The 27,646-nt window shown below is 41.5% G+C and overlaps 1 protein-coding gene across 4 annotated transcripts; it reads left to right on the top strand.

Moving 5' to 3' along the window:
• Window positions 1-4,109: 4,109 nt before the first annotated feature.
• On the top strand, window positions 4,110-27,070 carry Plekhf2 (pleckstrin homology and FYVE domain containing 2). Of its 4 annotated transcripts, XM_090339089.1 has the most exons (4): window positions 4,110-4,353; window positions 5,363-5,458; window positions 15,784-15,925; window positions 24,371-27,070. In XM_090339089.1, exon 4 carries the CDS (start codon window positions 24,385-24,387, stop codon window positions 25,132-25,134), a length of 750 nt encoding a protein of 249 aa, XP_090195215.1. In that variant the 5' UTR covers window positions 4,110-4,353; window positions 5,363-5,458; window positions 15,784-15,925; window positions 24,371-24,384; the 3' UTR covers window positions 25,135-27,070. The 4 variants fall into 4 exon arrangements, with proteins under 4 accessions (XP_090195215.1, XP_090195214.1, XP_090195216.1 ...); XM_090339088.1 differs by lacking the exon at window positions 15,784-15,925; XM_090339090.1 differs by lacking the exons at window positions 4,110-4,353; window positions 15,784-15,925 and adding an exon at window positions 4,410-4,633.
• The last annotated feature ends 576 nt before the right edge of the window (window positions 27,071-27,646 follow it).

Here is a 27,646-nt window from a genome sequence, read left to right on the forward strand (position 1 = left end):
ATGCCCCCAAGAAGGATGGCTACTATCTCATAATCAGGGACATCTTTCCTTTACAAGAAGAGTAAATTCAATTTTTGCTCCCTGGGAAACTACAAGGAAGCATAAAATGTATTATTTTACAATCACATAGCTCTTAGTCTGGGTCTATTTTGAAGGTAACTATTTATGACAACTGTTCTATGCAACTTGCCTTATTCAATGTTTTTTTTTTAATATGCTATTGCTATTGGAGACTGAACCTAGTACTCTGATTGTGCTTAGGCATACACTGTACCTAAATCTGCCAGTCCCTCTCCCACTTTTTTCTTTGAAGAAATAATTCCAAACTTAGGGTTGTGTTGCAAGATTGGAATCAGTTCAAAGAACGTTAATTTATAGTTGACTCTGACTTACTAACATTTTGATTCATTTGATTTATTCTTTTTGTTGTTGTTGATGATGATGATGATTGTGGGGCTTGAACTCATGGGCTGGGTGCTATCCCTGAGCTCAAGGCTAGTACTCTACCACTTTGAGCCACAGCGATGTGGTTAATTGGAGATAAGCGTCTCACATGATTTTTCCATCCAGGCTGGCTTTGAACTGCAATCCTCAGATCTCAGCCTCCTGAGTAGCTAGGATTACAGGCATGAGCTACCAGCACCTGGCTCACTTCTAGGTTTTTTTTTTTTTTTTTTTTTGGTAGTTGACTGGAGATAAGAGTCATACTGACTTTTTGATGCTAGCTGGACATATCTTAGCCTCTGGAGCAGCTTGGATTATAGGTGTGAGCCACCAGCTCCCACCTCCCCCCCTTAAAAATGTAATACTTATCCTTTTGTGTTTGTCTGACATTTCCCTGGAATCTAGGGAACTAGCTCTCTACAATATAAGCTGCTATTCAGAGTTGGTGGTACCTCAGTCTACCTAGTCTGCAGTAACACAGTACCTGAGACTGGGGCATTCAGAAACAGCAGAAATTGATCTCTCACGTTTCTGGGGGCTGGAAAGTTGAAAATCATAGTACTGGGAGATTTGGAACCTGGTGGGCACCTGGGCCTGCTCCTCCCAGATGATCTGTCTTCTGACTCTTGTTACAGGCACCTGCTTTTCCTGACAGGCACTGATGATTCATGCCTATAATCCTAGCTACTCAGGAGGCTGAGATCTGAGGGTCTTGGTTCAAACCTAGCTCCAGCAGAAAAGTCTGAGATTCTTATCTCCAATAAACTACTTAGAAAAATCCAGAAGTAGCACTGTGGCTCAAGTGATATGAGTACAGAGGGGCTCAGAGACAGTCCTCAGACCCTGAGTTCAAGCCCCAGGACCAGCAAAACAAACAAACAAACCACCACCAAAACAACAAAAATCCTGCTTTTGCTGAAAGAAACATTGACTCCTTTTTGAGCTTTTGAATTAACTGAGAGCAGGATAAAATCTTGGCATTGCTGCCTCTATTTTGGAAGCAGTGATCTTTGTTCTAAATTGTTCACCTTGCAGCCACCTAGGAATCCAGGAAGGACAGGACGACTGATGACAGATAACAATTTATGAGGAGGAAAAGGAGGAGAGGAAAATGCCTCCAGGAAAGGAACAGCAGAGTTTTCTTCTAGACAGAGAACCCCCTCACCCCTACCCCCTGCCAAGATGACGTGTTTATCCTGACTAGATTGTTCTAGTCAAAGTATAACATCAACAACTACTAAGAAACCTCTCAATAATTACCAACCAGGCCATACTTTAACCAGAACTGTTTAATAATTGTACATCTCTCTCTCCTTCTTTCACCAGTTTTGCTGTAAACCAAAAGCTCCAATCTGCAATTCAAAGATAACTGCAGATGGGATGAAGTGCTTACTTTTTCTCTTCCTGCCCTGGATCCTGGCTGCCACATAACAAATCTCCTTTCTGACCTTTGCCATAATTTATCTCTTTATTTGGAACGTTGGGTTGGGTGGCAGGACCTAGCAGGTAGACACCATAGCGCTTGAGCACCACACACACACACACACACACACACACACACACACACACACACACACACACACACACACGAGAAGCTTTGGGAAGATTGAAGAAGGGTGCAGGAAGATTGGAGAAGGGTGCAGGTCCTGGGGCTTGAACTCAGGGCCTAAGCTTTTTTGCTCAAGGCTAGTGGTCTACTACTTGAGCCATTTTCAGATTTTTGTGGTTAACTGGAGATGCAAGACTCATATACTTCCAATTTTGAACCATGATCTTCAAGTCTCATCCACACTATAAGATGTAGGTGTGGGAGCCAGGAGTTTGGCCTAGTGGAAGAGTGCTTGCCTACCATGCACAAAGACTTGGGTTCGATTCCTCCGTACCCCATACATAGAAAAAGCCAGAAGTGGTGCTGTGGCTCAAGTGGTAGAGCTCTAGCCTTGAGAAAGCCCCAAGGCCGTGCTCAGACCCTGAGTTCAAGCTCCAGGACTGGCAAAAAAAATTAAAAAAAGATGTGGGTGTGAGCCACCAGCGCCTGGGTATAAACCCTACTATATTGGGGAAGCAAAGAGATGAAAAAGAGAAAGGAGGATGGCTCCAAGATGTTAGTGAGTGGCGGTGCTATTTTTTTTTTGTCACAGTTAAGGTTATGAGACCAACAGGTGCAAGGGACAAAGGAGGAGTAGTTAAAATCCAGGGATTTGCCATCTTCCACAGAAACTTCCATGAAACATAACACTAATCCTATTTTATAAACCAAGAAGGTAATATCTGAGTTTGACCAAGGACACACATAGTTAGAGGCAAAGTCAAGATTTTGAGTTGTTATTCTGGCTTGCCATCTATATATTTTTGATTTTTGGTGGTACTAGGTGGGGTTTGAATGTAGTCATTTGCTTGCTAGTAGCATATTGTAAAGTAAGTGTGCTGGTGGAGGAAGGGTGACTGATGGGGAGGATTAAAAATGTACAGTGCCTATTATTTTAGACTAGACTTTAGAGGACCAATTAGACCCAATTTTCAGATTCAAAGTGATCTTAACATTTAGTCTATCCTTTCCTCCGCTGATAAATATGTGGATGCATGTAAGGATGATGAGGCTGAATGAAAAGTCCTGACCACACCTGAGCCTGTCTAGACATAGCTCCAATACATGTATCGAGAAAGTGTGTGATGGTGAGCCTTTAACTTTTTTTTTTAATGGTTCATCTTTGTTAAGTTTGTTCTAGTTAATGAAAAACTTTGTTTCAGAGACTCTGACAAGGGGAGGATGGGAAGCAGAAAGTGAACAGATGGAAAAAGACCACAGCTCAAACCTGACCATGTATGGTGTGCGTGGTTGGTGAGAGAAACACACACACACACACACACACACACACACACACCTCCAATAATAAACCAAAGGAAATATAAGATTTCCTAAACACCTATTTCCAACCCCCCCACACCTATGTATAGAGTAGGCCTTCTCCTCCACTCCGCCCCATTCCAAACACCTTTGCTATGGCCAGCACCTGCGCTCAGCTCACAGGTGCTGCGATGCCAACCAGGGAGGGCGAGTTTAACAAACCTCCGGCCTCCACGTCTAGGTAGGTGAAGTGGGGAAGCCGAGGAGCTCTGAAAAGATCTGTTTCAGGCCTGTGCTCATCCGGGAGCACGTGGGTGGGCGTAGCCACCTCAGCTTCCCCCCAGTACCCCGCGTTTCTGGCCGGGCTCTGGACAGTCAATGGAAGGTGTGACCGCACTAACTGGGACTAGTCAACAACTGTGAGCACCGAGGCCTTGGCATGGAAATCCAGCCTGGCTTTTCCGTTCTTCATTCCCAGCGGAGGCCTGGAGGGGCTGGAGGGGAAGGGGGGTTTCCTTCCATTCTTCCAGCCTCCTTGAGATCTTCTTACATTGCTGAGCAGTGCTTTCCATAGACTTCTGGTCAGGAAAGTCAGGTACCGCGACCACCTCCGGACTCCGCGGCGGAGGGGAAAGTTCCGCCCCGGACGGCCCTCCAGTGGGTGTGGCCTCCGCCCAAGGCTCCGCCCCCCAGCGCGTCGCGCGGGCCGAGGGGCGGGGCGAGGAAACCAGGAAGAAAGGGCGGGTTCGAGCGGGGTGGGAGTCGGCGCGCTCGCGTGTGGGCGGGGGCGCGCTCGTGCGCGCGCGGGAGAGGCCCTCCCAGGCGGCCGTTGTGGGGTTCCTCGGGAGGGGCGGGGGAGTCACCTGCGAGCTTCGGCGCCGGCCGGCCGCTCGCTCGCCCGCCCGCCGCGTCTGGGTCGCTCCGGCTGCGCGGGGTCGCGGGCTGCACACACCCGGGAAGGCCGGGACTGGGAGCGAGCCAAGCGTCTGCGCCCGGAGCCGGCAAAGAGGAAGAGTGGGACGTTCAGCGCCGCCGCCGCCGCTACCCGCGTCCAGCCCCGGGTAGGTGAGGTCGGGGTCCCGGGGACCTGCCGAGGACCGGCGAGCTGGGGTGGGAGAAGCGAAACTTTGCGGGCGGGGCGCTTCCTCTCGCGGGCCCGGGGCCGTCCGCGGCGCGGGGAGGCGTCTTGGTCGCGGGCGGCGGCGGCGGCGGACGCCATGTTGGGGGCTGTGAGAAACGGGGCGCTCCCTGGCCGTTCCCGGGGCTGTGGGGCCGGCCTTCGGGAAGCCGCACGCCGCCGCCGTCCCGTCGCTCCGGACCGGGGCCCCGCCTGGGGCGGAGGTCCGCGGGGAGAGGCCGGGGCGGGGGCCGCCGGTTCGGGACAGGACGGGACGGGGCGGGACGCGGGGCCGGGACAAGTTGCGGGTCTGAGGTCCGCGGGGTCCGGGACGCGGCGAGGGCGGCGGGGCCGCCGCGGAGTCCCCGGGGTGCTGCGCGGAAAGTTTGCCGGGTGTGCGTGTCAGGAAGGGACGAGGTAACTTGAGCCGCGTGTGTTCTGTGACTTGAGGGAAGATGGCACCGCAGCGATAACTCCGGTGCCGACGGAGGCTGTTACGGGGCCGCTCCCCCCCCCCCCCCGGTCTTTTGCCAAATTTGCTTTTCTTTTAAAAATGCCAGCCAAGCTGCAGAGCCCGGGTTGCCGGCACCGCCTGGCGTGCCTCGTAGCCGTCAACCTGGGTGCGCGCGCGAGGGAGATGCGGAGAAGGAAGGTTACAAAGACCCCGAGCCCCGCGTCCCCGCAGTCAGACCCCGTTTACCACGGCCCAGCGCCCCCCGCCGCCGCGCTTGACCCCGCCGCCGTGGAGCCTCGTTGAGCAGCTTAGGAGGCGTGTGTTGTTCGTTCTCTGGAGAATAAGGCCAAGTGATCCTGACACTCCTGCGTGTCTCGCCCTCCCTGCGGTGCTCGCCTCCTATGTTTTTGAGCGCTGGCGGTGTTCCGTACTCTGGAAGTTTATGGGGTCCCCAGGTTAATGCGGTATTAACAAAGCCTTCCGTTTTTAATCTCTGCAGGTCATGACAGCGCCGGGAGGTGAAGAGTACTAAATTACGGATTGGGAAAGCACATGCAATCGCCTCAAAAAAGAAAAGTGTGCTAAGGCATCAAAAGTAAGCATTCTGCATGAATTTACCCCCCTAAGTGAAGAAAAACAAAACAAAAACCCATATTTATCAAGTCAGCTTTAAGATTTTGTTAAATGAATCGAAGGGACTTTTCTTAACTGCAAATACAATAATCACGATGCCATGTTTTGGAGAGTTTCTGTCTTTAAACTTCAGGACCTAAAAATACATTCTGCTTCAATTTCAAGATTGTTAATTTCCGGAGTTCTTCAGAATCTTTTTTGTTGTTTCATTGTCCAGTCACTGCCTAAATTTAGAAATGAGTTGTCTCTACTACTATCACAAATCTAGATATTTAATTGAGGCTCTAAGATTGAAACCCTCTCATTTTTTCTCTAGTGTGCCCTTGTAGGATACATAGTTTCTGTGATGTAGTCTCTTGCTACCTTGTCTGCTCTTGTTAATGCTCCTTTTTTATTTTTAATATATATTTTATTGTAATTAATAGAAGGGTTAAATTATATTCACCAGATAGAAGGTACATTACTTAATAAACATTGCTAGCCCTTATATTTTTTTCCCATTTCCCTCCCCACACCCCCTCCCCTCATCTTGTTTTCCCTCCTTCCCTATCCTATTTCAAACAGACAAACATATGTACAACATATCAGATAACAAGGTAAGATATTGTAACAATGTGAGATAACCAAGGGACAACAAAAGAGATGAGAAATAACATACATTAAGAACAACAGTCACACATTATTTGGCTCTTGTTTCTATATCCTGGAGGCCCTTTCATTTAGCCTCATCCTATATGGCCTTATGTATCTAGGTTTTGCCCTATTGTAAACCTCTGCTAAGAGAGTCCAAGGTTTATACTAATTATGACAAATGAGGGAAACTATTGAGCCTATGTTCCTTTGAGTCTGGCTTTCTTCACTTTACTGCTCCTTCTGAGTTGAGTGTAGTTTTGCAGTATAAATCCTTATTTCCCAGAGAATTGACTTACAGAGAGCTTCTTCTACTGAAGATTTTCCTCTTCAAAAGACTGCCCTATTCCCTTTCTATTTTCTGAAATCAATTAACTTCCTCTTTGGTATCCCAGTAAGTAGTGTATGGATCTGTAATGGCACTTCCTTACCAGCAGGCATCACATATGGTCTGATTTGCCTGTCCATCCCTAACAAACTGAGAACATAGCAGATGCTTAGGAAAACCATGTAAATGACTGCATGCACGTTTATTCTTTCTTTTCTTTTTTTTTAAAGGCAGTTGTAGGGCTTGAACTCTGGCCTAGGCACTGTCCCTGAGCTCTTCAACTCAAGCCTTGTGCTCTGCCACTTGTGTATAGCCCCACTTCTGGTTTTCTAGTGGTTAATTGGAGAGAAGAGTCTCACAGACTTTTGTGCCAGGGTTGGCTTTGAACTTCTGTTCTCAGATCTCAGCCTCCTGAGTAGGATTACAGGCATGTGTCACTGGTGCCTGGCCATGTGTATTCTCTATAAATATGCTTCATGCATTTATTGTTTAAATTTCCATGGGTATGGTTGATAAAATGTGTTTATGATATTTCCCCTAGTACATGATATGTTTTACATTAAATTGGCAGATTGATTGGTCACTCTTTAGAATTTACCTTTATATAACTCAATGAATTTTGGCTTGGGATTACAGAAATTGAATATATTTATGAAAATTCCAAGTAGTGGATTGAAATGTAATTACTAATGGAGATAAGTGGATCCACAAAAGGATTATAATCCTAATTTTAAATTGTGACTAACGGTCAGGCACCTGTGCCCAGGAGCAGGGTTCAAGCCCAGTATTGACACAAAAATGTAATTGAAATTTTTATATCTGTTGATAATGTGAATGCCTGAAAAGCTTGGTCATGTTTATGCATTTATGTTCTTTGGTAAGGCAAATTTTAATGTTTTTGTCATAATTGTCTTAGAATTTTGTGTTAGAATGTTTTATGCGCTAATAAGCACATAAAATTGCTTATTAGCAGTGTGCATGCTGGCTTAAAATGATTAAACAAATAACTTAATAGATATACTTTAGCAAGTTGCCAAAGACTTCTAGGTAAAGGTGTAATGTTGTAGAATTAGGGGTAATACTCTCCCTTCCACCCAAAGATACATTTTCCTTTAGTTGATCTATAAAACTCAAACGAATGTGCACATTTTGGGAGTTCTTGGAAAGAGAACAGCATTTTAATAGTTGCTATGAATGTTCTGGAAGGAAAGCAGATTGCATGTTTTTTGAATTGTAGTAAACTGAGACGTGGCCTCTACTGCTTGTTGGCTTGACTCTTAAACCAGCCCCTTCTCTAAGCTTCATGCAAGTGATTTATGAAATACTTGCCACACAGGGTAGTTGTGAAGATGTACTAAGATGTTTGTGGAATTGCCTAGCACATGATAATATTTTAACAAATGAACAGGGTGTCAGTGAATATATAGAATCACAGATTTTTAAATTTTAAAGGAGAAGCAGGTTTTACAAGTACAAAATTTAATGATCAACCTTGCCTGTGCATAAGAATCCACTGAGGAGGTGTTTTTTTGTGTGTGTGGGTCATGGGGCTTGAACTCTTCACCTGGGTGCTGTCTCTGCGCTCTTCAATTCAAGGCTACTGCCCTACCCCTGGGCCTGGACATTGTCCCTGAGCTCTTCAGCTCAAGGCTACTGCCCTACCCCTTGAGCCACAGCGCCACTTCCCGTCCGTCTGTCTCTTCCCCTTCCCCTTCCCCTTCCTTCCTTCCTTTTTTGCCGGTCCTGGGGCTTGAACCTCAGGGCCTGAGCATTGTCCTTGGGCTTTCCTTGTGGGCTAGTGCTCTGCCACTTGAGCCATAGCACCACTTCTGGATTTTTCTATATATGTGATACCAAGGAATCGAACCCGGGTCTTTGTGCATGTTAGGCAAGCACTCTACCACTAGGCCAAACTCCCCACCCCATTTCCCATTTTTCTAGAGGTTAATTGGAGAGAAGAGTCTCATGGACTTTAGTGCCTGGGCTGGCTTTGAACTGAGATCCTCAGATCTCAGCCTCCTGAGTTGCTAGAATTACAGGCATGAGCCACCTCACCCTGACCAATGAGGAGATTCTTAAAAATATTCCTGGGAGGCCGAGAGTTTAGCCTACTGGTAGAGTGCTTGCCTAGCATGCATGAAGGCCCGGGTTCAATTCCTTGGTACCACATACATAGAAAAAAAAGCTGGAAGTGGTGCTGAGGCTCAAGTGGTAGAAGTCTAGCCTTGAGAAAATCCAAGGACAGTCCTCAGGCCCTGAGCTGAAGCTCAACCTGGCCAAATATATATATATATATATATTCCTGGGATCTGTGGCAGGTGGTAGGAAGATATGGGTTCAGTACCAGCACTGATGCTGGGCACCATTACCAGAACAAAGAAATCAGTTGCTGGGATTAGGATGATAGGGTGAGGGAAGGTCAACATACATTGACTTGTTGAGCTGAAATCCCTTTGTACAACTGCTTAAAAAAAGAATAAACACAGGGAAGTGGATGAATCTAGAGCAAATCATGTTGAGTGAGACAGTCAAGACCTAAGGAACAAAAGGCACATGGTATCCTTAATATATGGCTATTAAATCCAAAGAGTACAAGAGCGAGGACTCAATATCTGCATACCCAATGCTATGGACATGGTAATGGAAATATAAACATAACTATATATAGACATAAAAACATATGACTCTGTAGACATAATGTTTTATTTCATAAATTAATATGTTTCTATGACATACAAACCCTTAGCCTAATTTTGATTAAGTTCTAAATACTAAGTCCCAGTGATTGTAAATAGATTCCCTTCTTGAACACTTGTTTGTTAAACTTGTCATTTAAAATATGATGTAAAAATCAACGTTAATAAATTCTTTAAAAAAAAAAATGAATAGGCAGAAAAGAAAAAGAAAAAAAAAAAAAGAATAAAAAAAGGGCCGGGAGTTTGGCCTAGTGGTAGAGTGCTTGCCTAGCATGCACAAAGACTGGTTCAATTCCTCGGTACCACATACATAGAAAAAAAGCTGGAACTGGTGCTGAGGTTCAAGTGACAGAGCTCTAGTCTTGAGAAAGTCCAAGGCAGTGCTCAGGCCCTGAGCTCAAGCCCAGGACTGGCCAAAAAAAAAAAAAAAAAAAGAATAAAAAAATAAACGAATCACTAGGTTTGGGGCCAGGACATAGTTTTTCTACCTTCACCCCTCCTTTTTTTGTTGGTTTAAAGAATGTCTGATTTTGATTTAATCCTTTTTAAATTTAATTTATTAATTTATTTGCCAGTCCTGGGCTTGAAGTCAGGGCCTGAGCACTGTCCTAAGATTTTCTCAAGGCTATAGGTCTACCGCTTGAGGCTCAGCACCAAGGAATCGAACCAGGGTATTCGTGCATGCGAGGCAAGCACTCTACCATTAGGCCAAACTCCCAGCTCCTAATCCCCCCCCCTTTTTTTTTATTTCCTTCATTTTGAGGTTTGATACGTACAGGTTGTTACCCAGGTATCTATTAGCGAGACTAGAAAAGTTGTATTTGCAGTCTACTAGAGATTAATTGGCAGGTTACATTCATTTCTGGACAGAATTTTAAGTAAGGTTCACTGTCTCTTGAGTTTTTCACCTTCTCTCTGTATAGCCAATTCACATGTATGACTCTGTTCCTTACCCTTGGTAACATTTGAAATCATTCCAGTCTTCTGTGGCCAGATGGTAAAGCACAGGCCAGATTTCTATTTATTTCTCTTTCTGCTATACCTTGTAAAGCAGCTCTTTGCCCTCATTGATCCCTCCAGTCCTCTCAGGCCATTAGTCTTCCTTCTTTGTATAGTTAATATTTGAACCCTGAGTTCCCTATATTACACATAGTCCCTCATCTTCTTGACTTTTTTGTTTTGGACAGTCCTGGGGTTTGAACTCAGGGCCCGAGCACTGTCCTTGAGCTTTCTCAAAGCTAGCGCTCTATCACTTGAGCCACAGCACCACTTCTGGCTTTTTCTGTGTATGTAGTACTGAGGAATCAAATCCAGAGCTTCATGCATGCTAAACAAACACTCTACCATTAGGTCACACTCCCATTTTTTGCTGGATATAACTAGTTAATTTTGTAATGATTAGCATTTACTTTTCCTTTCCTTTTATTTTGTGTGGTTCCTGGGGTTTGAACTCAGCCTGGGAACTATCCCTGAGCTTCTTTTAGTCCAGGTGAGTGTGCTAGGACTTGAGGCAGGCACAGCAGCACTTCCAGCTTTTTCTGAGTAGTTTATTAAAGGTAAGAGTCTCATGGACTTCCCTTCCCAGGCTGGCTTTGAACCATAATCCTTAGATTAGCTAGCTAATCTGAGTAGCTAGGATTGCAAGTGTGAGCCACTGGCACCTGGCAGCATTTACTTTCTCTACTGTTGTCCCTGGTTGATCTTTTTTGTTGGTTTTTGGATTGAAACTGTTATCTTTACACCTGTTTGATTTATACTTGTTTTTGTACTTTTTTTTTTTTGTATCATTCCCAGGGCTTGAACTCAGGGCCTGAGCACTGTCCTTGGGCTTTCTCAAGGCTAGAACTCGACTGTTTGAGCCATAACACCATTTCTGGCTTTTTCTGTGCATATGGTACTGAGGAATTGAACCTGGGTCTTAGTGCATTCTAGGCAAGCACTCTACCACTAGGCCAAACTCCCGGCCCTATACCTGTTTTTTATGTTTCATGTTTTTATTGTGTATATTAACTTTTTATGTGTGTATGTAGAAATAAGGTTTCACTACGTAGCTCAGGCTAGCCTCCAGTTCAAAAACTTACTACCTTGGCCTTCTGAGTTTTGGAATTATAAGTGTCTGATTCTTGTAACCTGTCTTTGTATTTCACTTTTTTTGTATTTTTCAATGCTTGTTTTTCCCCATCATGTTCCTAAATTGAAAAAATTTTTAGCTTTTAGGTGGACGATTACCAAATATATCTCTGTCTTGGAACTCTTTGCACCTTTGTCTGACGTGGCTGTTTTGTGGAGACACTGATTTCCTTACCCATCCTGCAACAAAACATCTCCCCACTAGTTTATGCTTAAACTTTGAAACATGTTTCATCTACATACCAATTTGTACCTGCTTTTCCTTGTGAATCTTATCTTTCCCTTTTCTATTATTGTGGTTCAGGCTTTTGCTCCATCCATCCATCCAGCTAGCTAGCTAGGTGTACTGAGGTTTGAACTCTGACCTTTGTGCTTGCCAGACATGTACTATACTTCTTGAACCAGTCCTCTAGTCCTTGTTATTTTTCTTCTAAAGAAATATTTTTATAAGCATGTATTTATAAAATACGATTTTTTTTTTTTTTTGCTAGTCCTGGGCTTGAGCTCGGGGCCTGAGCACTGTCCTTAGACTTTCTCAAGGCTGGAGCTCTACCACTTGAGCCTCAGCACTATTTCCAGCTTTTTTCTATGTATTTGGTACTGAGGAATCGAACCCAGGTCTTTGTGCATGCTAGGCAAGCACTCTACCACTAGGCCAAACTCCTGGCCCTTTACTTCCTCCTTCTAAAAAAGTTTTCACTTGTTTTATTTTCATATTTTTGACTGTATTCACTCTTATTTGCCCTCTCCCTTCTGTTAATACCCACCCCTCAACAGTCTTTTTACTCTCCAGGCATTCTTTTTTTTAAGAATTTCTATTACATGTACTAAGGAGTTTCATTGTGGTTATTTCATATGTGTATAAGGCTTTTTTTGGTTTTTAAATATTTTTTATTGTAATTAATAAAAGGGTTAAATGATATTTGCCAGATAGAAGGTGCATTAATTCACATACATTGATACCCTTTCACATGTCTTGGTGGGTTTTTTTAATCTATCATGGTGTTTGAACTCTGGGCATGGGCACTGTCCTTGGGCTTTCTCAAGGCTAACACTCAACCACTTGAGCCACAGCACCACTTCCAGCTTTTTTTTTTTTTTTTTTCTATGTATGTGGTATTGAGGAATCGAATCCGGGTCTTCGTGCATGCTAGGCAAGCACTGTGCCATTAGGCCAAACTCCTGCCCACAGTTTTTTTTTTTTTATTACAAATTTTATGCTTTTACTTACCTTTTCTTTCCTATTGAAAGTTCATGTGTTCTTTCAGATATTAAAACACTGCATTGTCATTCCTTTTTTGCTTCCTCATGCTTTCTTTTTATTAATAGTACTTTATGTGCATTTATGTACTTTTAATGCATTGTTTTTCCTCTACTTAGCATAACACTTTGAGTGTAGTAAGCAGTTTGTTAGACTATTCTTAGTGGTATTAAGGAAAATTTGTTAGGAATGTGATAGAATAGCCAATTTTGAGAGTAGTGTTTCAAGTGAACATTATCAGTTTTTCACATATTCTGCGGTGCTGTTCACAGCTGTTAGTACTATACCAATGACTATATACCGTTTTTGAAATTATGTAATTTTTAAAGCAATTTTGAATGTGGAAATTGTATATATCATCATTTTTTATTTACTGAACAGCTGTTCTTTTTGGAGAGGGAAGAAGACATCATTTATGTATATGTGATCTTGACACAGATATTTTAAAAAATAGACTCTCCCATGCCCAGTACTTAGAATTCAGTATTACATATAGTTAAGTAAGCTACAAAATTTAAAATCTACAATCTAGTGAAACATTTTCTGTATTGAAAATAAGAACTGTTTTTGTCTTTTGCAAATGGAATGGTAGATATGTTGAGAGTAAAGTGTGAATTGAAACTGACTGAAGAAGCCACTTCTGTATCTATTTGGATTTTGTAAACCTATTGATGATTAGAACTTGGTCATTGTGGAGAGTTGTAATGTTGCAGGTAGAGAGCCAAAATTATTTTGGACTATCTTCAGGTCCTTTGATGGCTATCTAAGGGCCTGAACCTTTGTATCTAAGGCCTGGATTGTATTGTTAAACTTTTGGATTGTATTACTGAGCTTAGCAGAGCAATTCTAAAGCTAAGACTGTTTGAGATAGCATTTAAATCTATATGAAAGAGATTTCATTGGAGCCAGGAGTTTGGCCTAGTGGTAGAGTGCTTACCTGAACATGCCTGAGCTTAAGCAAAAAAAAAAAAAAAAAAAATTACATCTCTATAACCCACCAACTAATAGTCCCCACAAATATATTTGGCAAATGCATTGATTATGGGTTATTTTTCTTTGTGAATGTAAAGTTTATATAACTTCTTCCACATGGGAATATGATATTCAGAATAATCTGAATTGTGTTCCAGTACTGTACTTATGATTATTTGGTTGAGAACTTTTACTCCCTTTGGAGCAAGAGTTGTGATTTGCCCTGACAGATAACTATACATTTATCCCTGGAGGATGTATTTTTTGTAGTTTGTTGTTTTAAATTTTCTTTTGGTGGGGATGACAGTGCTGGCAGGGCTTCCTACCATTGAACTACACACCTAGTTCTACTGTCTGTTTTTCTCTTTTTCTTCCTTTACTATTGCTTTGAACTGCAATCCACAGGTCTTAGCCTCCTGAGTAGGATTACAGGTGTGAGCCACCAGCACCCAAAAGTAGATATTCTTTCTCCCCTCCCCCCAGTCCTGTGGCTTGCACTCGGGGCCTGAGCACTGTCTTTGGGCTTTCTCAAGGCTAGAGCTCTACCCTTTGAGCCACAGAACCACTTTGGGCTTTTTCTATGTATGTGGTACAAAGGAATCAAACCTGGGTCTTTGTGCATGCTAAGTAAGCACTCTAACACTAGGCCAACCTCCTTTGATATTTCTCATGAAGTTTTAATTCCACAGTAGCACAAGATTTAAAAATGTTTATTGATGTTAAGACAGTCAAAAAAGTTTTATTAGAATTAATAGGCATATCAGAAATAGGGTCTATTTATTATTAAAGACAAAGACCCTATGGATTATTTTATTCAAGGCTACTACTGTTGATCTGTTCTCTACCACTTAAGCAATCTTCAGCCCCTTTTATTTTTTTCGTGTCAGTACTGTCTTGAACTTGAGATCTGAGCGATGTCTATGACAGCTTAAGGCAAGCATTCTACCACTTGAGCAACAGTTCCACTTCTGACATTTCATGGTTAATTGGAGATGAGAGTCTTATAGACTTTTTCTGCTGGGCTGGGTTTGAACTGTGATTCTCAAAGTTGAGCCTCCTGAATAGTTAGGGTTTCAGGTGTAAGCCATCTGTGCCTGGCTTTTCCTTGGTTATTTTTGAAGTAGAATCTTGATTTATGTTCGCACCAACCTGGGTTTCTATCCTCCCAGGATTGCTGAGGATATAGGTACTAACCACTATACCTTAAGTCACTGGTTGAGATGGTCTCAAGAACTTTTTGCCAGGGGTTAGCCTTGATCTCCATCTCCCCAGTAGCTATGATTACAGACTTGAGCCACCATACCTGACTTTTTTTAGAGGCAGAACTGGGGTTGAACTCAGGGCTTTGAGCTTGTGGGGCTGGCATTCTTTAACACTTGGGCCAAACCTCCATCCCTGCTTTCTTTGGATTATTTTGGAGATAGAATCTCATGAACTTTTTTGTTGGCTCATATTGAATTATGATCTTCCAGAGCTTAGTTTCCTGATTGGCTTAAATTTATAGGTGTGAGTCATATCATCTATTTTTAAAGAGCTCTTAGTAATTATATGAAATCACTTACCTAGTATCAGAAGTAAGATTAGAATCCAGGCCTTGTGCTTCATAGTTCATGGGGTTTTTTTCTTCCTCCCACTGTATAGCTGCATAGTTGAATTTGACTACTGAAGCTCAATAATATCAGATAACAAAGGTATATGTTAGGAATAGATTTAAATGAGCTTTTGTTTCAAGCTTACCTGTAAGGATGAGATAAGAAGTATTGATTTTCATTAGTAAGAACTGGGACATAGTAGTCTTGACAGTTGGGTCTCTTCTCAGGTGTAAATAGAATTCTGTCTTTTTTTAAAAATTGTGTCTTCTAGCTTTACATTTTTAACATGTGGTAGACAATGAAGAACACATTACTTTTAAAAATATTACTACAAGACTAGTACAGAGCTTGGACTAGGATATATTTGTGTAGATTTAAATGCAATTCCTATCAGCAGTTGTGAAGACAATAACTTGAAATCTTTGCTGATTGTAAACTAATGAAAGCTAGCTTTATAAAAAGATACATTTCTCTCACAGTTTTAAATTTTGCTATGAGTTAGTGCTGTCAAATAGTTGCTGAAAAAGAAGATAAACGAACATAAAGGAAGTCAAAGACTATTCACTGGAACTTAATATTGAGTTATTTGTTCCCCCTCCCCCCTTGTTTCTCTCCCTCTTTCTCCCTTTCTTTCTTCCTTCCTTCTTTCTTATTTTTCTTTTTTTCTTTTTTTGTCAGTTTGGGCTTGAGCTCAGAGCCTGAGCACTGTCCTTGGACTTTCTCAAGGCTAGAGCTCTACCACTTGAGCCTCAGCACCACTTCCGGCTTTTTATCTATGTATGTGGTACAGAAATTGAACCTGGGTCTTCATGCATACTAGGTAAGCACTCTAACACTAGGCCAAACTCCCAGCCCCTTCTCTCTCCTTTTCTGTCTATTTTTGTACCCACGGTAGAGCTTTCTGAACTCAGGACCTGAACACTCTCCCTTAGCCTTTTATGCTCAAGGCTGGCACTGTACAACTTGTACCATAGCCTCTTACTTATTGAAGAGTTTCATAGACTTATCTTTCCTAGCTGGTTTTAAAACCTTTCATCCTCAGGTCTCATTCTCCTAAGTACCTAGGATTATAGACAAAAGCCACTGGCCAGTTTATATATGCAGTTTTCAGGAAAACTGTGTGGTATCCTCTTTTTCCCTCACCCCCTTAATTTCTCTGGGATATATTTGTGTAGATAAAAGTTCAGTTTTGGGGGGCCGGGAGTGTGGCCTAGTGATAGAGTGCTTGCCTAGTATTCATGAAGCTCTGGGTTCAATTCCTTGGTACCACATACACAGAAAAAGACAGAATCAGGTGCTGTGGCTCAAGTGGTAGTGCTCTAGCTTTTAGAAAGCCTAAGAACAAGCCAGGTGTGGTGGCTCACACCTGTAATCCTAGCTACTCAGGAAGTTGAGAGCTGAGGATCTAGGTTCAAAGCCAGTCTGAGCACAAAAGGACCTGAGACTCTTACCTCCAATTAATCCTAGAAAATGGGAAGTAGGGCTTGGCTCAAGGGTAGGGTGGTAGCCTGAAGCTGAAGAGCTCAGGGACAGTGCCCAGGCTGAGTTCAAGCCCCATAACCCCTCCCCCCTCCAAAAAAAAAAAAGCCCAAGAACAGTGCCTAGGTCCTGAGTTCAAATCCTAGGCCTGGCCTGATGAGCTTGCTTCCCTGCTTGTCTATCTGCCTGCCTGCTTGCTTACTTAGCTGGCATTCTGTCACACCTCAAGCTTTACTTTGTGTGTGTGTGTGTGTGTGTGTGTATGTGTGTGTTGGTTGTGGGGCTTGAACTCTGGCCCTGGGTGCTGTCCCTGAGTTCTTCAGTTCTAGGCTATCACCCTACCCCTTGGGACACAGTACCACTTCTGATTTTCTGGTGGATAATTGGAGATAAGAATCTCATGGACCTTTTAGTGCCTGGGGTGACTTTGAACCTCAAGCCCAAAATCTCAGCCTCTTAAGTAGCTTGGCTACAGGCGTGCCTGGCTCAAGCTTTACTTTTTCTGGTTGTTTTTGGAGATGAATTCTCTCAGGCTTTTCTGGTAGGGCTGGCTTTGAACCAAAATCATATTTAATCTTAGCCTCTGGAGTAATTAGGATTACAGATGTGCGTCACCAGCACCTCAGCTGAGTCATTTATTTCCTTATTTATTAGCTTGATTATTCAGTTAGCTATAGTTCCATATCAGGCTTTTTTTTTTTGCAATTAATTAGTTGGAGAGAAGGGCCTCCTGGACATTCTTGCCTGGGCTGTCTTTGAAAAATCCTCAGATCTCAATTTCCTGAATGGCTAGGATAACAGATGTGTGAACCACTGGTGTCTGGCTTGTTTTGTTTTCTTCTATATTGGCAATTGGGATTGAACTCAGAACTTAGCACCTGAGCTGTGTCTCCAGTCCTTTTGTCCTCCCATGTTTCTGAGTGCTGTCTTCCTACCTCCACCTCTGGAAGAGATAGGACCACAACTACAGACACGTACACTTGTTTTTTCAGATCGTCTCGTTCGTGTGTGTGTGTGTGTGTGTGTGTGTGTTTCAGATTGTCTCGTGTGTGTGTGTGTGTGTGTGTGTGTGTGTGTGTGTGTGTGTGTGTGTGAATGTGAGTGTTTGAAGGGCTTGAACTCAGGGTCTGAGTATTGTTCCTGAGCCTCTTAGTGCTCAAGGCTGTTGTTCTGTCACTTGAGCCACGCACCACTTCTGATTTTTGAGTGGCGAATTGGGGATAAGAGTTTCACAGGGACTTTTCTACCCAAGTGGGATTTTGAACCTTGATCCTCAGATCTAAGCCTCCTCAGTAGCTAGGATTACAGGTATAAGCCTCAGGCACCCGGCTCTAACTTAAAAGATTCTGGCCAGATCTTCCTTCTTCTACCTTCCCTTAGCTGGGAATCACAAGCTTGTTTCAGTAGGCAGGCTACTACAATAGTGTTTTTTTGTTTTTGAAGTGGTTAAATGTGAAAAGAAACAGAAATTAACAGTTCTAAAAGCCATATAATGAGTGATTGTTGTCCTTAAAGTACTATATTATCTCTCATCTCTTTTGCTATCCCTTGATTATCTCATATTGTTACAGTATCTTACTTTGTTATCTGATATATTGGATATATTTGTATTTGGTTATTTGAAATTGGATAGGGAAGGGGGGAAAACAAGATGAGGGGTGGGGGGGAGGGAAATGGGGACCAAGACATGAGAAAGGGTATCAATGTATGTGAATTAATGTACCTTCTATCTGGCAAATATAATGTAACCCTTCTATTAATTACAATAAAAAATATATGAAAAAAAGACAAAAAAAGAAAATAACAGTTCTAACATTAGTACTTAGAAAACAGTATAAAATGAGATTATATTCAGATTGGCAACAAAAGTATATGTATGATATTTGAGAACCTACTTATAAAGAAATATTGTAACTATCTCTTGTTTTTTGTTTGTTTGTTTTTGGTGTCAGTCCTGTGTCTCAGGACTGGTCACTGTCCTTGAGCTTTCTGTAGCTAGTACTCTACTACTTTGAACTGCAACACACTTCCAGCTTTTTTTGTTTATGATGTACCGAGGAATGTAACCTGGGGCTTCATGTATGCTAGGTGAACACTCTACCAATAGGCCACACTCCTGGCCTGTAACCATCTGTAAAAATGTAGAGGCCATCAAAGATATGAATGATATGAAATAACAATGAGTGCTGGTGGCTCATGCCTGTAATCCTAGCTATTCAGAGGCTGAGGTCAGAGCTTCATGTATGCTAGGTTAGCACTGTATGGCTAGGCCACGTTCCCCGCCCCAGCCTTAGTTGTGGCTTTCTATTTTTATAACTTATAATTGTTATAGTATTGATATCTGGAAGATTTTTTTAAAATCATTTCTAAGATACCTTCTGAAAAAAGAAAAAGGAAATTTACTTATTAAAAACTAGTGGAGGGGCCAGGAGGGGCCAGGAGTTTGGCCTAGTGGTAGAGTACTTGCCTAGCATGCACAAATACCTGGGTTCGTTTCTATGGTACCACATAAATAGATAAAGCTGGAAGTATGCTGTGACTCAAGTGGTAGCACTCTAGCCTTGAGAAAGCCCAAGAACAGTGCTCAGGCCCTGAGTTCAAGCTCCAGGACTGGGGGAAAAAATATATATATCAATTTATATATATAATATATATTTATAAAATACATATATTTGTAAAAAAACATATATATATATTTTTTTTTAAACTAGTAGAGAATTTGGGATTTAGCTTGATGGAAGAGCACTTGCCTGGCAAGTACAAGGCAGTCTTGTAGTCCTTTCAAAAAGTCTGAGAGTTCTTGCTATTTGGGACACCTCATTGTGCTGGCAGTAAATTTGTATTTGGAGTTTGCAGGAAAGGAATGGGCCATCTTTATGTCTGGAGTCAAAGGTTTTAGTTTACTAAAGTACATTGCTTTGGGGTATCTAATAGTAATTTAGGTAAAATTGGTGTTTAATTTCCATTCATGACTTTATTTCATTCTTCTTCTATTCGTTTCCTTCCCTTAATCCCAATCCAATGTACATTTTCTCCCCATCAGTTTATGTGCAGGGAAGAATTTGTATTCTTCCTCTGAGTTTCTGGTTCTTCCCTCCCCCTTTTCTGTCCCCCCACCAATGGGGCTTGAACTCTGGGCCTGGGGATTGTCCCTGAGCTCTTCATCTCAAGGCTACCACCCTACCCCTGGGCCTGGGCACTGTCTCTGAGCTCTTCAGCTCAAAGCTACCACCTTACCCTTGAGAGCCAAGCCCCACTTCCCATTTTCTAGAGGTTATTGGAGACAAGAGTCTCAGGTTCTTTTGTGCCTGTGCTGGCCTTGAACCTTGATCCTCAGATCTCAGCCTCCTGAATAGCTAGGATTACAGGCAGGAGCCACCATGCCCAGCTTCTAGCTCTTTTCTTTCCCTTTTTCCCTCCTTTCCTCCCATTTTGGACTATGCACTAGACAGGGTCTTGCTTTGTGTTGTGTACTGCAGTCTTCCTGTTTGTGCCTCCCTTTGTTGCTGGGATGGCAGGCACCTGCTACCACACCCTGCCATTGGTTGAGATGGAGTCTTTTATAAACTTTTAGTCCTGGGCTGACTTCAAATTGCAGTTCCCTTACCTCAAGTAGTTAGGATTACAGGCTTGATCATCCTAGTTCAGTCACCTTCATGTCAGACACATGAAAAAAAAAAAACATTTGGGGACTAAGAAGGATAATGGAAAAGGCTTCTTAAAGCCAAATGTCCTAGGTTCTGCATATTCATTGTTTTTCACGTTTAGATCATAACTCATCAATGAAATTCAACAAAGCGGGCTGCTAATATTGTTAAAAATAAGATAAAGTATGGAGCTCCAGTAGCTCATGCTCTATTGCTAGCTAGTCAGAAGGCTGAGATCTGAGGATTATAGTTCAAAGCCATCCTGGACAAAAATGTCTATGAGACCTAACGTCCAGTTAAACACCAGAAAACCAGAAGTGGCACTGTGACTCACAATGGCCTTGAGCCGAAATAGCTCAGGGACAGTGTCCAGGCCCAGAGTTCAAGCTTCAGGACCACAAAAAATAAGATGAACTGATCATAGTTGAAAGAATTTTATGAGTATTTGTAACCTTTTAGTATTGCACATATCATGGGGCTTGAACTAGGCCTGGGTGCTGTCCCTGAGCTCTTCTGCTCAAGGCTACCACTCTACCCTTGAGCCAAGCCCCACTTCTGGTTTTCTAGAGGTTAATTGGAGATAAGAGTCTCTGGCCCTTTTGTGCCTGGGCTGGCTTTGAGCCTCAATCTTCAGATCTCAGCCTCTGGAGTATCCAGGATTACAGATGTGAACTACTACGCCCAGCTCTTGTGTAACTTCTAAAGGCATGCAATCTAGCCAAGTAATTGTATTCAAACTTCTTCCTCTTCTTCTGTATTCAAACTTCTTCCTCTTCTTCGGTCCCTGTTATATACCCCCTCCTCTCTTTTGCAGTATTGAAGATTAAACTCGGGGTCTCACATTTGCTAGGCAGGTGCGCGCGCTCTTTCTCTGTCTCTCTCTTTTTTTCTTTCCTTTCCTCCCTTCCCTTTCTTCTTTTGTGTTCCATCTTCCTTCCTCCTCCTCCTTCCTTCTCCTTTCCTCCTTCTTCTCCTTTCTCCTCCTCCCTCCTCCTCCTTCCTCCTCCTCCTTGTTCTTCTTCCTTCTTTTTCTTCTTCCTTCTTCTTCCTTCTTTTCTTGATTGTGGGCACTGGTTCCTGAGTGTTCTCTTCAGCTCACGGCCACCACCCTACCCCTTGAGCCATAGCACTACTTATGGTTTTCTGGTAGTTAATTTGAGATGAGTGTCAAGGACTTTAGTACCTGGGCTGGCTTTGAACTGCGATCCTCAGATCTCAGCCTGAACCACTGCACCTAGCTTTTTTCTTTATTTTTAAATTTTTATTTTTCCAGTCCTGGGGCTTGAACTCAGAGCTTAGGTGCACTGTCTCTGAGCTTTTGTGCTTCAGGGTATATAGTTAGTGCTTTATCACTTTGAACTACAGCACTGTTTCTGGCTTTTTAGTAATTAATTGGAGACAAGAGTCCAATGGACTTGCCTGACTCTGAACTGCAATCCTCAGATCTCTCAGCATGAGCTAATAGCTGGCTCCTTTTTTGTTTGTTTTATTGTTGTTTTTGTTTTTAGAAAAGGTCTTATGTTTTTGTCTAAGCTGGCCTCAAAAAGTGATCCACTCAATCTCTGTCTCATTAGTAGCTATGATTACAGGTCTTAGCTACTATATCTGACTTCAAACTTCGTTTTAGTGTATCAGTCTTAAACAAGGGAAAATATTTGAGCTAATATTCAGACTTCAATGAACAGACGGCAGAATATGAGTAGTGAAACATTACCAGGAGACCAACTAGGTAACTTAAGACCTAATACCTTAGATAAATTGCCCAAGTCAGAATCTTTCTTTAGTATTTTTAGGGTTTGTGAGTTTAACTTAATTTTTTATCTCTCTCCAGTTCTTGTGGACTGAGTAGAGTTTCAAGGGACAATTAGTGTCCCATAATATTTTGATAACAGCACAGAAAAATCCAATTTGAGCCGTGGTCTGTTATGATAGCCTTAGCTAATTTACTTAAACTCCTTAAATTTCACAAAATGGAGCTAATAACACATGTGTAAGACTCATGGGGTCGGGAATATGACAGTAAACCAGTGTTTAACACACTACTCCCTCTGAGTAGATTCTAGGCCCGAGTTTTGCTGCTTACATTACTGAGTCTCTCTAGTTTCTCCCTCATCTCATATTTTAGCTAATATTGATGTTTTCCTGAGGGATCATAAAGTCTTCTGTGTTCTGGGTTTAAGATATTCAGAGTCAGAATGTAATAACTGAAAAGCATTGTATATTTTTATGGTGGTATGGCATTAACTTCAGTAGTAGCAGTAATAAAGCCATTTGCACTCTACAGGAGGTGATTAATAGATAACTATGTTCAAGTAGGTAGAATTAGTAGAATTCAAATGAGGATGAATAATTTATTTTTTGAAGTGACAACTTCTTTCCTGCCTTAGGGCCTTTGGGGTTCTTTCCTTCTTTCCTTTCTTTCCTTGCCAGTCCTGGGGCTTGAACTCAGGGCCTGAGCACTGTCTTTGGGCTTTTCCACAAGGCTAATGTTCTACCACTTAAGCCACAGCACCACTTCTGGCCTTTCTCTGTATGTGGTACCGAGGAATCAACTCCAGGTCTTCATGCTTACTAGGCAAGCAACTACCACCAGGCCAAACTCCTGGTCCTGCTTAGGGCTTTAACTCAGTTTGGGCTATTTCCTTGAGCTCTTTTCCAGGCCCTGAGTTTAAAAGCCCCAGCACTAGGGGGAAAAATATAACATTACTTATTGCTTAGATCTCACTTTTGATTTGTTTCTTTTTCCTAACTCAGAATCTAAACTGGGAGTAGGACACCCATTTTCTAAACTTATTTATTTATTTATTTATTTAGCCTGTGCTGGGGCTTGAACCTCAGGGCCTGGGAGTGTCCTTAGACGCTTTTTGCTCAAAGCTAGCACTTTGCTACTTGAGCCACAATGCCACTTCTGGCTTTTTCTGTGTATAGATTCCAGGGAATGAAATCCAGGGCTTTGAGCATGCTAGGGGAGGATTCTACCACTAGGCCATGCTCCCAGCCCCTATTTGTATATTTCATTTTTTTTTTCCCTGCACCTAGATGGATGCCTGAAATATACTTATTGAATGCTTGAATATAAAATAACATTAAAAAAAATAAAGGCCAGGAGTGTAGCCTGATGGTAGAGTGTTTGCATAGCAATTCCTCAGTACCATAAACAGAAAAAACCAGAAGTAGTGCTATGGCTCAAGTGGTAGAGCATTAGCCTTGAGAAAACTCAAGGATAGTACTCAGGTCCTGGGTTCAAGCCCCAGGACTGGAAAAAACAAAACAACAACCAAAAAAAAGGAGAAAAAAAACCTCTGTTTTTGATGGTATGCTATATAACTTTCTAATCTTATTTTTATGTGCTGACATTTACGAGTAGCTACCATTTAATTATTTTATTAAGTCTAAATGTAAACATGTTAGATTTGTTGAATTGAGGATGTTGATTTGTATGAGGAATGTTGAATTGAAATGAGGATGTTTAGAAACTTTTACTGTCAGAGTTGATCACGTATAGTATATATTTGAAAGAATGGGATTATGGTGTTCACTTCTTCACTTGAATAACTTGAACACTTTGCTGTATTTTCCTTATTTCAATTTATCCAACAAAAAAAAAAAAAGCAAAAACGAGGAAATGCTGGATGCCGGGTCTTTGAACACTGTGTTAAAGATTAAGGGGAATCATTTGTATATTTGCCAGTCTTGGGGCTTGAACTCAGGCCCTGGGCACTGTCCTTAGTTTCTTTTGGTCAAGGCTAGCACTCTACCATTTGAGCTATAGCACCACTTCTGGCTTTTTCTGTGTATGTGGTACTAAGGAGTCGAACTCAGGGCTTAATGCATGTTAGACAAGCACTCCTATTACTAAGCTAAATTCCCAGCCCCAACAAGTTGATATTTTGTAGTTTACTATTATGTAATGTAGGTATATAGTGCTACTAGTACACTGCTCTATGGAGATGCTTAGTGTTTTTGATGATTATAAAAGCACAGAAGTTAACTCACTTGGTATGTACAGTTATTATTTTAAAAAGAATAATGGAGTATTGCCTTTGTGAAAAGCAATAACTTAAGATTATATTTAGGTTTATATGTATTACCTTACCCGAATTTCTATGAACTAATTAGTTTTTCTTTTCCTTTTTAAGGCTATCAGCAAAAGATGGTGGATCGTTTGGCAAACAGTGAAGCCAATACTAGACGTATAAGTATAGTGGAAAGCTGTTTTGGAGCAGCTGGTCAGCCCTTAACTATACCTGGACGGGTTCTTATTGGAGAAGGAGTATTGACTAAGTTGTGCAGAAAGAAACCTAAAGCCAGGCAGTTTTTCTTATTTAATGATATTCTTGTATATGGAAATATTGTCATCCAAAAAAAGAAATACAACAAACAACATATTATCCCCCTGGAAAATGTTACGATTGATTCCATCAAAGATGAGGGAGAATTAAGGAATGGGTGGCTTATTAAGACACCGACTAAGTCATTTGCAGTTTATGCTGCCACTGCCACTGAGAAATCGGAATGGATGAATCACATAAACAAATGTGTTACTGACTTGCTCTCCAAAAGTGGGAAGACGCCTAGTAATGAACACGCTGCTGTCTGGGTTCCTGACTCGGAGGCCACTGTATGTATGCGCTGTCAGAAAGCAAAATTCACACCTGTTAACCGTCGTCACCATTGCCGAAAATGTGGTTTTGTTGTTTGTGGGCCCTGCTCTGAGAAGAGATTTCTTCTTCCTAGTCAATCCTCTAAGCCTGTTCGGATTTGTGACTTCTGCTATGACCTGCTTTCCACAGGGGACATGGCCACATGCCAGCCTACTAGATCAGACTCTTACAGTCAGTCATTGAAGTCTCCTTTAACTGATGGATCAGATGATGATGATGATGATGATAGCAGTGACTAAGACACATTTTGAAATATTTACTTGGGTGTGACGATCTGAAAAATCAGCTTTAGGCAATATGTAAAAATTCTGCCAGTTTTTCTGTAGCTGTGAATTTGCCTGAGAAACTTCTAACCTATGTGCCTCATATATACTATAGAAAGTAGCTTTCCCTGACCTCTTCCCTTCTCTGCACTCTTTTACTGGGATACAACAGATAAAATTTTTGTTTCTTGTTTATTTCTAGATTTTTTTTTTCTTTTTGGAATTTTGGGGAAATTTATTTAACTGGTCACCAAGTACATTAGTTTTTTTCTCTCTGTAATATGGAAAACTAAAAGCACAGAATGATGGAAACAAGAGTATAATGTGATTAATAATATTAGCTTTTTTTCTAACTACCATATGTAATGATTAAGACACCAGTAGCAGAGCATGATTTGGAAATAACTTATTTTTTTTTTCATATACCAAGTGGTGCCTTATTCTGTTAGCACTGTTACATGAAAACATAAGCCCCTACATTCTGGTTTATTTACGAAATACACTGGTGCTCTTCAGGATGATAAAATGAGTGTTTATGAATAGGTGTGATTAGGAAAACTTACCTGACAGCTATAAATAACCAAATTTAGAAGTATCCTCATGAATAAATATTTTTCATAAAATAGTTGTGTTTGTATTTTTACATCACAACTATTTTAGAAGCACCAAATTATTGTCAGATATTTTAAATGAAAAAAATTCTTAGAAATTTGGTTATAAATTTGTCAGTAGTGTAGATATACAATGCATTAACCTTTACTTTTAATTCATTTTGAGAAATTCATCTGCTTTAATATTTGTAGAATGAAAAATCTGATAAGATCCTTGAAAATCAGCAAGGTCTTTAAAAGAAAAACATGTTAGAGCACAGATCTGCTTAGACTTGAAGATTTGGAAGAAATGATGTGTATTGTCAAGGCAGCCACTAAGTTTGACTAGACTTCATATCTCTGGAAGTGTTGTCTATTTCAGTGTGAAATTATCTTGAATTTACAAATGGTGTTATATTTTATAAAGTTTTGTAAAGCCCCAATTTATATTTTTGTAAAATAATTGTATATTTAATCTTTCTGAAATTGTTTGGCAATATTTGGAAATAGAGTAGCCATTGATATTTCTAAATTGTGTCAGTCTAGATTGCTTTTGGGAAGTGGTCATTTCTCACACTGCTTTTCAGGCATCCATTAGACTGAAAGTATATTTATCATAAAAACTTGATGTATTTTGCACTACTCTTTCCATTTGTATGCTGCAGATAACTACAGCCTTTGAAATGTGGAAAATCAACAATTGAAAAGTTTTAATTTTTTAAAAAAATCTTTAAATTTGGATGTATTGCAGATGTCATAAGAGGCTTGACTTACTAACTTGTGATGTAGGATTCTTTGTTACCATACCATTTAGGTCAGGCACCAGTAAATTTTGAAGGCATCTGACATGTATAGATCTCTTTGTAGGAAATGTGAAAGTAAAGCACAACAGAACTAAGGTTTGGGGCTTTTTAATTTATAACTGGTTTTAATATCAGATGGATTTTTTTTTGTTTCAAGCAAAATATGTATCTTTAATCAACACAGAGGTGGAGAACGTCTGGAGCTTAGCCGTGAAAGGCTCAAGATACATGACAAGGTACATGACAGAATTGGCACATAGATGCTTCACGTATTCTCATTGTAGGCTCATGGACAATTTTGTATGACTTTCAAATGGTGTTATAATAGCCAAATAGCCCCTGGCAGGAAAAGGTTCCCCATCGCTGTAAGGATCATAAATCCGGAGAAATATGAATGGAAATTGCTGGTCCATAGGGATCCTAGCTAGATCCAGGAATGGAGAAGAAATGTTTTGAGATAAAATTTGCATTGTTGGCCTCTATTGATTCTGTTTTTACAATAAAAATATTTTACAGCTTCGTTTTCTCTATCTTGTGACTTAGGGGTGTTCCCTATTTGCTAAGATAAAGATAATATCTATATTTTGCCTTCTATGGAACAGTTAGGATTGAGGGGTGTTCCCTATTTGCTAAGATAAAGATAATATCTATATTTTGCCTTCTATGGAACACTTAGGATTGCCTGCTCTGAAAATGGGAAATTGTGTTGTTAGCCATTTTAAGGTGCCTTCTTTTAATGTGCTGGTCCTCAGGGCCTGGGCACATTCCTGAGCTTTTGTACTCGAGGCTAATGCTCCGCCACTTTGAGCCACAGCTCACTTTGTGCTTTTTGGTATTTAATTCACAGTGAAGGTTCTCCCGGATATTCCTGCCTGGGCTAGCTTTGTACCTTCGTCCTCAGATCTCAGTCTCCTGAGTGCTAAGTTTATAGGCATGGGCTCATTTAGCACTACAAGGCACTTGTTAGGTCAGGCATTATACTATTTTCAGGCTTGTCCCCACCGGATCTCACCCAGTATGACAGTGTTAGGAAAGGGAGCCTAACAGGAGGTGTTTGGGTCAGGGTGGGGCCCTGGTGGAATGCTTTCTCATGTT

This window comes from Megascapheus bottae, chromosome 9 (assembly GCF_031878675.1).
Source record: "Megascapheus bottae isolate mThoBot1 chromosome 9, mThoBot2.hap1, whole genome shotgun sequence".
Taxonomy (NCBI): Eukaryota; Metazoa; Chordata; class Mammalia; order Rodentia; family Geomyidae; genus Megascapheus; species Megascapheus bottae.